This window comes from Lipotes vexillifer, unplaced genomic scaffold, assembly GCF_000442215.2.
Source record: "Lipotes vexillifer unplaced genomic scaffold, Lipotes_vexillifer_v1.1 scaffold1158, whole genome shotgun sequence".
Classification (NCBI taxonomy): Eukaryota; Metazoa; Chordata; class Mammalia; order Artiodactyla; family Lipotidae; genus Lipotes; species Lipotes vexillifer.
In genome coordinates this window covers 1733368-1744581 of record NW_006793745.1, presented here as the reverse complement: position 1 = coordinate 1744581, position 11214 = coordinate 1733368, and the positions used below count along the sequence as shown (strand labels likewise).

The 11214-nt window shown below is 57.9% G+C and overlaps 3 protein-coding genes across 3 annotated transcripts; 2 read left to right on the top strand and 1 right to left on the bottom strand.

The window, feature by feature from the left end:
- Positions 1-4: 4 nt before the first annotated feature.
- On the top strand, positions 5-1053 carry VAMP5 (vesicle associated membrane protein 5; the record flags this gene model as incomplete). The annotated part of the gene is made up of 2 exons (XM_007466753.1): positions 5-132; positions 613-1053. Coding segments are annotated over 2 exons (338 nt in total), but the record flags the coding sequence as incomplete, so codon positions are not given.
- Positions 1054-3030: 1977 nt separating this feature from the next.
- On the top strand, positions 3031-5304 carry RNF181 (ring finger protein 181). Its single transcript, XM_007466751.1, has 5 exons — positions 3031-3142; positions 4213-4343; positions 4527-4636; positions 4820-4894; positions 5163-5304. The coding sequence occupies exons 1-5, from the start codon at positions 3057-3059 to the stop codon at positions 5220-5222; spliced, it is 462 nt and encodes a 153-aa protein (XP_007466813.1). The 5' UTR covers positions 3031-3056; the 3' UTR covers positions 5223-5304.
- A 687-nt stretch (positions 5305-5991) lies between these two features.
- Positions 5992-10206, bottom strand: TMEM150A (transmembrane protein 150A). The gene is given in 9 exon segments (XM_007466750.1): positions 5992-6745; positions 6967-7144; positions 7360-7402; positions 7404-7476; positions 7786-7853; positions 8498-8584; positions 8925-8972; positions 9414-9593; positions 10118-10206. Coding segments are annotated over 8 exon segments (906 nt in total). The 5' UTR covers positions 9581-9593; positions 10118-10206; the 3' UTR covers positions 5992-6503.
- Between the last annotated feature and the right edge of the window lie 1008 nt (positions 10207-11214).

The following is an 11214-nucleotide window of genomic DNA, read 5'->3' as shown; positions in this document are numbered from 1 at the left end:
AAAGAGTTGGAGCGGTGCCAGCGGCAGGCGGATGAGGTGACAGAAATCATGCTCAACAACTTCGACAAGGTCCTGGAGCGCGACGGGAAGCTGGCGGAGCTGGAACAGCGTTCAGACCAACTCCTGGACATGGTGTGAGGCCTGGAGAAGCAGGGAGGGGGAGGGAGAGGCTAGGAGGGGCCCTCAGAGGGAGCTCTCAGGCTGTGCTCAGGGTCTCCCGGCTGGCTGTTGGTAGGGCCTGGGGCTCACCTGAGGGCCAGTGTGGGGACTGTGGGTTTCTTGAAGCATCCCTAGCCTAGCTATGCAATGGGTGGGGAGGTCTCATGAAGTATGAAGGCCTTGGTGTGAAGCTGTGGATCTTCCTAAAGGTTGAAGACTGGCATTGTTAACTGGGGGTGAGCCTGTAGGCCTATGAGTCAAGGGCTACACCAGTGTGGGAGACCAGGAGTCAGGCTGGGAGGGTCCCAGGGCAGGCTGAGTAGAGAGAGGGAGCTGACAGGTTGGGGAGGCTGCGGGAGGAGACTAGGCCTTGTCGGGGCTGGGTTGGAAGGAGCTGGTCCAGGGCTCTGGGGAAACCACTAACTCCTACCCTGTGTCTGGGGGTGTCCACAGAGCTCCGCCTTCAGCAAGACAACCAAGACTCTGGCCCAGAAGAAGCGCTGGGAGAATGTCCGTTGCCGGATCTACTTGGGGCTGGTAGTAGGCGGTGGTCTGATTATCCTCCTGATTGTGTTGTTGGCCATGTTTCTCCCGCAAAGCAGCAAGGGCAGCAGTGCCCCACAGGCCCAGGATGCAGGCGCTGCCTCAGGGCCTGGGGAATGACACAGCTGGGCCTGGAAAAGAGGCCGAATAGCCACACTGGTCGGTTCTGGTCTTCAGAGAACCCTGGAGTTTGCTCCCTTCTGAGCCACCCCAGCAGTGAGCGTGGGAGGGCAGCAGCAACTTGTGCACCTTTGTTACTTCCTATTACACCAGAGACTGGCCCTTGAGGGCAACCTGCTGCGCTGGCCATGCCAGGGCAGCCCCACCTGGAGCTTAGTAAAAGCTGCTGTTGGGTTAAAAGCTGCTGTTCGGTTAAAAACTGGTGTATGTGTGTATGTGTGTGTTTGAAGGTCTTCAGATTGGTTCATCCTGCTCTGCCTCCACCCCTGGGGCTGCTTGGAAAACAGAAAGTCCCAAAGGACTCCAGCCTTGGGAGGTGGCCCTTCTCCCTTCTCAACTTGATCCAACCCTACAGACAGATCCTTCTGGGGTGCATGTGTAAAGACACAACAGCCCCCAAACCAGACCCTTCAACCAGTGCCCTCCAAGTCTGTTTCCCTGAGAATGAAATCTGTTATTCTTCTGAGTCTTGGGATGTTCAGAGGACCCATGGGACTCCAGATAGGATGACAAAGAGGAAAGCACTTCCAGATCTTTATATCACAAGGTTCTCACCTTCAGAGAGACTTTTCCCCTTGAGCATCTCTGCTCCAGTTTCTCCTTCAAGCTTTACACCAGATCACAGGTGGGGTAGGTGGCAGGAAAGGGAAAGGGCTTCCTTCTATGGTGCTGTAATGCAGAGTCACAAAGTTTGCCCTGTGGGAAAGAATTGGGGCTTTTCAAAGGGTCAGGGAGGCAATGCCTTCAGGGCACCCAGTAAGATCTTTGGGTAAAGGCCCTACCAAGACCTGGGAACCAGGGCAGCCACTGCCTGCACTCCTTAAGTGCATGTCAAACTCGAGTGGATGGGAAGGGGAATTCAGGGTCAAGTGTGCAACAGAAACAGTTCCTTGTTAGGTGGAGTGAGGGCTACTGACGGAGAAACAAGAACAAACCATGGAGTTGTGTGGAGCTGTACCCGCACAGAGCGTGTTACTTTCGCTAGGCTCACCGCCATCCGCCTTTCCTGGGGAAGATGGAGGCAAGCACCCGGTGCTGCACTTAGGTGTGCAACACCACTAAGAGGCCCTGTGAATGCGGACTTGGGTTTTACATATGTAACAAGGGATAATGATACTAGTTCCCAGGATGACCCTGAGGAGTATTTATACCCTATGCACAATATCTCTCAATGTAATGGTTCTAGATGCCAACCAAATGCTAGCTTTCATCCAAATCATTTAGTGCAGTCATTCTCAACCTTGCCTCACATCAGAATCACCGGTAGAGCTTATTAAAAAAATACCACTCCCAGGCCTAGATCAGTTAAATCAGAATCTTTGAGGCTAAGTATCAGACACGGTTTGTTTGGTTTTTTCCCTAAAGCTGCAACCCCTCCTCTTCTCTCTCCAGGAGATTCATGGGTAGCCAGGGATGCAAACCACTTGTTCAATTCAAGCCACTGGTTTTACAGAAGCTGGGGGAGAAGTTGAGCAATGGGCTAAAGGTCACACAGATAGTTCCATGAGCTGGTAAGGCCCCAGATTCCCCTGCAGGGATCGTCCTCCTCTCGGTTGGGGAGGCTGCCCCACCCTTTATTACTGTGCCTAACACAGAAGAAATGCGCAGGGAATATTTGTTTGTTTTGCGGGAGTCGTGGAGGAGTGAAGCGCCAAGTCCTGAACAAATTAGAGCGCAGAAGTGCCCGGCGAGGCCGCGACAGAGCAGCGGGAAGCACCCTGACACCAGGCCTCCCTAGGCTCGCAGAACCATGATCCCTGGGCCAGGGCCTCCCTCTCTCTCTCTGAGAGACCTCTGACATCTGTCCTGCCGAGACTCTCTGAGCCGCAGAGCGGATGGAGGACCCCTACAGCCCAGACCCTTGGTTTTTCAGGGCTCTAGGGACGCGATCCACACGTCACTCCCACGAACCTACTCTAGGCTGGGACTGCAAGACGAAAATTTTCTGACCAGCCCCGGCCCCTGCCATTGGTTTCAGCCTTTGGTCACCTGACTTAATCGATCCAATGAAAGGTGAGAAAATTAATACTTCCGCTTTCCCTGAGGCGAAAGAGCCACTGTGCCCGCCTTTCGGGTGCTATGATTGGCCACCCTCCTTCAACTCGCCAGTTTATTGGCCAGCACCGCGAGGCTGAGGTGCAGCGGGGTCTGAGGGCTGTGTCAGGCCCGCTGCCATGGCGTCTTATTTCGATGAACACGACTGCGAGCCGTTGCACCCCGAGCAGGATTCCCGAACCAACATGCTGCTGGAGCTCGCAAGGTGGGTGCGCGGGGCTTGGAGGTAGGGCTCACGCAGCAGGTTTCTGGGCTGAAGCTGGCTGGAGAAGGCGGATTATCTGGGGCAGTAGATTCAGAGGAGGACGGATAAATAATCTGGAGAGTTAGTTCCAGTGAGATTCGGGGGAAGTCGATAATTTGGATCGTCCTTGGAGGGGCCCGGGCAAGGGGGTTCTGGAAAAGACGAGCTGGCGAGTCGGGGGAGTCGGGGCCGGAGGGCAGTGGGCTCTAGGAGGTACTGGAATAGGCGGGTCATGGGGGCGGGGTAGGGGCCGTGTGGCTGTGAGTAGGCATATTCGTTAGGAAGTCCAAGCATGGAAGCCACACTGCCACTTGGAATCTGGCTTTACCAGGTCATTCCCGCGTGGCCTGGGTAACTTCTCCGAGCTGTTGCCTCATGTGTAAAATGGGAATAAACAGCCTGCGTGCTTGGGGTTGTCTGATGGCAGCTGTAAGCCATTTCCCGCTGTGCTTTTTATGTAGTGAGCACTACTGAGGGGTAGCTATTAGTACTAGTAGCTGGGCAGAGTACTTATCTATTAATGCTTAGTGGACTGCGGGGGCAATGAGAAAGTATGGGTTTTTTTGTTTTTTGTGTTTTGGCCATGCTGGGTCTTCGTTGCTTCACACGGGCTTTCTCTAGTTGCAGCGAGCGGGGGCTACTCTTCGTTGCGGTGTGCGGGCTTCTCATTGCAGTGGCGTCTCTTGTTGCGGAGCATGGGCTCTAGGCGCAAGGGCTTCAGTAGTTGCAGCACGCGGCCTCAGTAGTTGCGGCACGTGTGCTTACTAGTTGCGGCACGCGGGCTCTAGAGCACACGGGCTTCAGTAGTTGTGGCACACAGGCTCAGTAGTTGCAGCTCGTGGGCTCTAGAGCACGGGCTCAGTAGTTCTGGTGCACGGGCTTAGTTCCCCTTCAGCATGTGGTATCTTCCTGGACCAGGGATCAAACCCGTGTCCCCTGCATTGGCAGGTGGATTCTTAACCACTGGACCACCAGGGAAGCCCCGAAAGTATGATTTTTCTTTGGTTCTGACCTTGGATTCTTCTTCCCAGGTCCCTTTTCAATAGGATGGACTTCGAAGACTTGGGGTTGGTAGTAGATTGGGATCACCACCTGCCTCCACCTGCTGCCAAGACTGCAGTTGAGAACCTCCCCAGGACAGTCATCAGGGGCTCTCAGGCTGGTGAGAACACTAATTCTTTCCACTATTTGGGTCAGGTCTGCCAGACCCACCCCCTCTGGAAGCCAGACTATGGTCTGGCCCTTCAGTTTTGCAGGCCAGGTTGGGGCAAGAAGGGTCCTTCAGGAATGGGAGCTGGGAGGTAGGGCCTATAGCAGCTCTCCTGATTAGCACTCCCTCCTCAAGAGCTCAAGTGCCCCGTGTGTCTTTTGGAATTTGAGGAGGAGGAGACTGCCATTGAGATGCCTTGCCATCACCTCTTCCACTCCAACTGTATCCTGCCCTGGCTGAGCAAGGTACTGCTTCCTTTTCCCCAGCCCTCACCCTGCCTTGGGCCCAGTTCTCAAGCCGCTTTCTGTTTATGGACTACCGGGGGGATCAGAGACAGGAGAGGGATAGGGGTGGGATTTGGGAGCTGGAGATGGTTTTTAGCTTATCAAGACCAGACCTGGGCTCGTACACTGCGCTGCTTTTCCCAGACAAATTCCTGCCCCCTGTGCCGCCACGAGCTGCCCACTGATGATGACACTTATGAGGAGTATAGACGAGATAAGGTAGGGGGCTGGGTAAGTGGAGTGGGTGGTGACGGGGCTTCCTGAGTCCGTCCTTGATGCTCTCGTTCCCCACCTCAGCAGGCCTGAGTAGGCCTCATGGTCCCTGACTCTGGCGGCCTTCCCAGTGATTTTAGTGAGGGGCAAGAGCCTTGGCATCGCAGGTGCCCAGGGCCTGAAAACAGTGAGCCAGCCCCACGGTGGCTGCTCTGTCCCTTCACCCACAGGCCTTGGGGTACGGCCCCCGCCCAGTGTGCCCTCTTTCCTTCAGGCTCGCAAGCAGCAGCAGAAGCACCGACTCGAGAACCTCCATGGAGCCATGTACACATGAGGTGGCTGGGACGGCACACCAGTCCTCCTCCACACCACCTTCCTCTTCTGCCTCGAATTCTCATTAAAAGTTTCTTTACCCATCCAGCCGCTCCATTGCTCACAGGCCTGGGCAGGGACTCTGTACCCTCCAGTGGGTCTCTACTGCTATGGGGGAAGGTGGTCCTGAACCGTAGAAGGTACCAGGCTGCGTAGCGTTCTCTGCCAAGCCTGCTGGCCTCAGGGAAGTAGGGCCCAGGTCAAGAACTTGGCCACCAACCGGACCAGCCAGGGCTTGGGCCTCTGTGTCTGCGGTTGGAAAGCAAAATGTGTCAGGGTCTGGCAGCCAGTAGTTACTTCAAAACGGTAAAGAAAAACTAGCCCATCTCTCTCCCTCCCCCTGCAATCTTTAGTCAACCTTAGAATCCCAGGGGCTTTATTTAGCGTCACTGCAAAGATTGCTTCTAACAAACATTTTCAAGTTATTCTCTGTATCCTCCCTTCCTCATATCCCTTAGTGTGGAATCAAGCTTCAAACCAGACTCTGAGCAGGACAGGAAGTGTGAAAGGATCAAGTTGGCTCTTTAGACTGTTTAAAGGCCCAGACAGGGCTTCAAGCCCTTGCGGGATATTTGGATAGCACTTGGCATCCCTTGTTTTTGGCAGTCCTGCTCTCAACGAGCAGCGGGCACTCAGGACCCTCTCTGGGGGCAGAGGCTTTCTCCCATCCTTTGCCTAGGGAAAGCCAGGATCAGGCCCTCTCCGACTCTCCAGAACAGACTACAAACATGCAAATTAGAATTCTTTTAATAGATATATATATTAAAAAAAGTACTAAAATACCCACGCGGTTCTGCTGTTATTTGCCCTAAAGAAAGGGACAGAGTGAAGAATCCCAGTGCAGCTCAGTGGGCCCAGAAGTGGGCCTTCCCACAGACCAAGGAGTGCTCACCCCCGCCCAGACTGCTGTCCCCAGCCCCCAATTCCTGCAGCAGGAAACCCCAGTGGCACTGGGGGAGTAGAAGGCACCTGAAGGGCTGGCTGGGTGAATGAGGATACGTGACCTTTAAAACATAAAAATAACACTGCGGTGTGGGGAGCAGGCTGTGCGCAGCTTGGGCAGCTGCCAGGGCCCGCTCCTGTATGGCACAGGTGGGTGTGGGATGGCCACTCCTCCAGGAGGGAGGAAGCCTCTGTCCCAACAGAATACTTTCTCAAAATCGTTTTTTGGTACAAAATAAATGCAAAGGAGAGAACGGGGGTGGGGAGCTGCGGAGGCCGGGCCAGCCACCATCCCCAGACCTCAGATCATGGCGACGCTCTCAGGGGCACAGTTGAGGTGTGTGGAGGTGCTGCTGCTTCCGGACGACTTGCAGGCCCGGCCGGGGGCAGGGTGCAGCGTGGCCACCAGCGTCTCCGAGGAGACTGCCCCGAACTCATAGCTGAAGGTGCCGTAGAAGATGAGGATGTCGATGACAAACACCCACTCGCACAGGGCTGCCCCGTGCTGCAGCTGAGAACTCTCGTGGATGAAGAAGACCCCGCCTGGGATGGGGCTAAGGAAACGTTCAGTGGGATGGGCGGCAGCCTGGCAACACCCTTTCTGCCTTCCCGGATATGTGGCTAGGCTGGGGCCGAGGACCAGGCCTCACCTCCCGGGAGAGGGGGGCAGAAGACTACCCTGGGTGGGGGTGGATCCCCATCTTGGGTGGGAGAGGGCCTGGGCTACAGGAGGAGCTCCTGGCCGCCCTGTCCTGGAAGGATACTGAGGATCAGAGAGACAAAGGCGATGGCTGCCAGCACAATCCGCAGGTAGGCCACAGCCAGGTCCTGGGGGGCAGTGGCCCCATGATAGGAGAGGGCACAGTGCAGGCAGACAAAGAGCAGCCCGGCAGTGAAGGCTACGCCGGTTCCGACGTAGTGCAGAGATTTAGCGTGATCCACCTGGGCCCGGAGAGAGGGGCTGACCCGTGAGGCAGCCCCACCCCCACCCCCCTCCGTCCCTCCCTCCCGGGCTTTTCCCCTCCCGGTCCCTGTTCTTCCCACCCCCAACTTGAGGGGCAGACCCGCAGCTTGAGTCAACCCTCTGGAAACTGAGGGCCCCCGCCGAAAGCCTGGCCCCCTTCGGGGAAGTGCAAGAGGTGGGCGGGCGGGCGCACCTGGAAGTTGCCCACCACCACCAGGCCCGCAGCGTTGGTGCAGCGTCGTGGTGTTGACCCAGGAATGACGGCTCTGCTCCAGGAGCTGCCCGTAGCGCAGTAGGCAGATCAGGGCCACTGGGGGAAGAGAGCACAGGTGGGGCCGGCTCTGGCCCTGGCCCAGCCCAGCCCAGCGAGCCCACCAGCTTTCCCCAGATACTCTGAGGGCAGGAAGGGAACGGACAGGCGGGTGGTGTGCCCTACCAGCATGGCCGTGTGCAAGTCAGCCTTGGGCGTTCAAGGAATGGAAGAGAAGTGGCTCCGTTGGCCTTAGCCTGTGGCGGGGTAGGCGGCACGAGGCCAGGGTGTCCTGGGCCTCTTTGGGGAGCAGGTGTGAGGACGGGCGGGACTGAGCGGGTTGGTGGTCGGGCCAAGGGCACAACTCACCCATGAAAGCACCCACGTTGCCAATGAGGCTGAAGAGGCAGCTCTCTGGGGGGTATGTGCCGCACTTGCTGAGAGGAGGGGGCGAGGACAGAGTGAGGGGGCGGCCAGGAGCACCGGAAGGCCCCGTTCTGGCCCGCCTGCTCTCCCTTGCCTTATCTCTGCCTGTTCTTTGGCAGGCAAGCCCGACTGATGAGAAGGGCCAGGGTCCCTCACAAACATTTGGCCCTAGGCTGGCCGCACCTCCCCCCAAGGCAGAGCTGGTGTGCGTGCTGGGGTAGGCGGTGCCCAGGACTGCTCGGCAGACTCCCTGAGACCAGCAGACTCCCTGAGACCGTCAAGGCCTGCAGGGGGTCTGGCTTCCCTTAAGCCAGAACTTGGGCTGGGCAAACAGAGAGCTTGAACTTAAATCCAGGTGCCTCCACTTACTAGCTGAGGGACCTGGATGGATGACATAGCTCTGTCTCACTTTCCTTGCCTATAAAACGGTGAAAACAACAGCTGCCTCAGTGCTAGGAGAATTAAAAGCCGCTACGCATGTAAAGCATTCAGCACAGAGTCCGGTACATAGTAATTGGTAAGTAATATTGTAATTAAGTGCTCTTAATGGAATTATTATTCCTGAGGCCCAAGGACAGGCCTTTACTGGGGGGGCTTAGTTGGGAGTCTAGCAGGGCCTTGGGTCTCTGTGACCTGCGCGGTTTCTAGGCCTTACCTGATGAGGGGGACATCGTCCAGGGTGCAGCAGGTCTTGGGGCCCCCTTGCTCAGTGGGGTCAGGAGAGCAGGATTCGTTGTAGGACCTGGCAGGCAGGACAGAGAGTAGCCTGGGGGAAAGGGGTTCCCCCAGGCCCTTGGCCTGTAGCCTCAGGCCTCTCACAGACCACCCTCCCAGACCTCCCTTGGCAGGGGCAGAAGAGCCCACTTCCCAGGGCCCCCCTGAGACAGAAGCCAAAGGGGCGAATGACGGTGGGAAGCAAGTAGGTGGGCACAAAGCCATGCCTGGGGAGGGGCAGGCGCTGCCAATGTCAGAGAAGAGCAGTGAGGCCCAGTGTCTCCATCTGGCTCGAGGCAGCCCCGGCCCCAGAGGGAACAGAGATGAAGGGAGCTTTAGAGTGAGGCTGTCTGCAGAGTGCGCCATACCAGTTCTCCACGGGGCACACGTGGTGGTTCATCACGGCCATGGCATACCTGCGGGAGCACAACTGTCACCCTGCCCCATGATGCACCCAGCCTTCTCCCACTGACTCTTTTCCTTTGATTCTGCCCCCATTCAGCCTTACTGTCCTTTCCGGGGACTCAAGTTGGGGTGGCCCTGGGGCTTGATGCTACTCTAGAACCCACAGCCTAGTCCCAAACTAGAGGACCTCTGGAAGTTGCCCTGGCGAGAAGTGTGTCTGTCAGGGCCACCCTGCTGGACAGCAGTGGTGCCAGCTTGTCCCAAGGGGCTGTGTGCCCAGGCACCAGGCCAGGCTTTGCAGACAGCCAGAGTGGCCCTGGGTACCACCCTGGAGCCTGCAGCAGGACAAGGGACTTTGTGTGTGCCATCAGGCTCCTGTTGGGTCCTGTCCCTCCTCAGCCTGGGTCCATTTTGTCCCCTAGTTGCCTCCCCCCATCCCCCTCTTTACTCACACAGTCCATAGGCCAGTGATGGAGAATGCTGACAGGCTGACAGGAAGGAGGATCCAGGCGGTCATGAGGGAGGGGAGCCAGGGTGGTGGTGGTGTGGGGGGAGGACAAGAGGTAGGTGGGGAAGAGGGTGTGGACCCAGCTACCTTAAGGTACTTCGCCAGAACCATCAGCGGCCCGGGCCTGGTGGAGAGAGACAGGTCAAAGTCCAGGGTCTAGTGACTGGCCAAAGCCGGTGCGGGGGAGAGGAAGGTGGTCAACACCAGATGCAGGGTTCCCGCTGCGGCTCTGAGCGCCCACACTTTGGGCTGAGCCCCCACCGCAACGTGGACACCCTTCGGCATCCACCGGAGGCCTCCGCGTTCCACCCAGATGTTCAGAAACGCCGCGGGGCCCTAACATCTGGAAAAGGAGCCACTCTCCCTGGCCTGAGGGTCCCGGGCTGGGAGAGGGGCTGGAGCCAGGACAGTCCAGGGGGCCACGCCAAGGAAAGCCTGAGAGGGGATCCGGGGCTGGGTGGAGAGGCGGCCGGGGGGCAGGCAGCCACCTGACCACCAGCGCCGCGGGGAAGGGGCGGGTTCACGCGGGAAGCTCAGCCCGGCCCGCTCCCGCCCGCATGGGCGCCCGGAGCCCACGGTCCGCGAGGCCCCGGGATCCGGAGACCCGCGCCTCCACAGGGCCGGGGGACGAAGGGGCCCAGTACGCACCTCCCCGGAGCGCCCCGCCGCCGCCGCCGCGTCTGCTCGGCCCCCGCGTGGCGCCGTCCCCGGCTGCGGCCCTCGGAGCTGCCCAGAATGGTTTAAAGGGCCGAGCAGCCCCTCCCCCGGCGCCCCGGACCGAGCCGCGCCGCCCGCCGGGACGTGGAGTCCGCGCCGCCCCAGCCCTGGCGCTCGCGCCCAGCCGGGAACTACAACTCCCGAGCCCTCGCGCCCGCGTCACGCTGGAAGGGTGGGCGGTGCCCCGACTTCTGAGGACCTGGACGCAGAGGGCGGTGGCGTGGGACCCCAGCGGAGGCTCTGACACCGATGCTAAAAGGATAGTCCCGTCTACCTGCTCCTGCGGGGGAAGCTTCGGGAGGCGGGGAGCTCTGGGTGTGCACTGCCTTCCCGCTGCACGTGTGATTGTCACCGCGCACGTGGCTGGAGGAAGCCTCCCTCAGCCGCCGCGCACATTTTGCAGCCTGGACTGGCCGACAGTGACTTCGGGCAGCCTCCCTCCGTGTGGCACCCCGTGCCTGCCGCTGTCCAAGGCGAGGCGGGTCTGCAGAGAAGCAAGCACAAGCCTTAGCTGTTCCTTAGGAAACTAGCGCGCTTTTGCTTCCCTCGGCTCAGCAAACTCTGGAGGAGGGCTACTTTCATCAGATACGTTTTATTTTCAGGGGTACAAGTACACAGTGTACTCTCCAGAAGTTAGTGTCCAAAATGTGTTTCCTGACTGCTGAACACTCACTTGAAACAATATCCATTCTAAGTAGACACACTTGGCCAGGTGTTGGGAGGCAAAAGAGGAGAGCAAGGCAGGAGACCCAGAGCAATCTGGGAAAAAGCAAACAGGATACTGTGAGGATAAGTTACCCAACAGCTTCACCAAAATTTATGTTGAATGAAAAAAAGGCACAGCCTAAAAGTTGAGAATTGTTTTATTCGGTAGACTTTCTGAGGACTCAAGCCCTGGAGGAAGCCTCTCGGATACCTCTGAGGGACTGCTCCAGAGCAGCAGGGGAGAAGCCAGGATGGGAGTTTTTGCAAAACCCAGGTATTTGTAATATCAAAAGCTTACTGTTAATTAAAGACCAGTAAACAGA

Coding starts and splice junctions, on each gene's coding strand:
- RNF181 (XM_007466751.1), top strand. CDS start 3,057: ATGGCGTCTTATTTCGATGAACACGACTGCGAGCCGTTGCACCCCGAG. Junction 4,637..4,819: donor TCCTGCCCTGGCTGAGCAAG/GTACTGCTTCCT, acceptor TGCTTTTCCCAG/ACAAATTCCTGCCCCCTGTG. Junction 4,895..5,162: donor AGGAGTATAGACGAGATAAG/GTAGGGGGCTGG, acceptor TCTTTCCTTCAG/GCTCGCAAGCAGCAGCAGAA.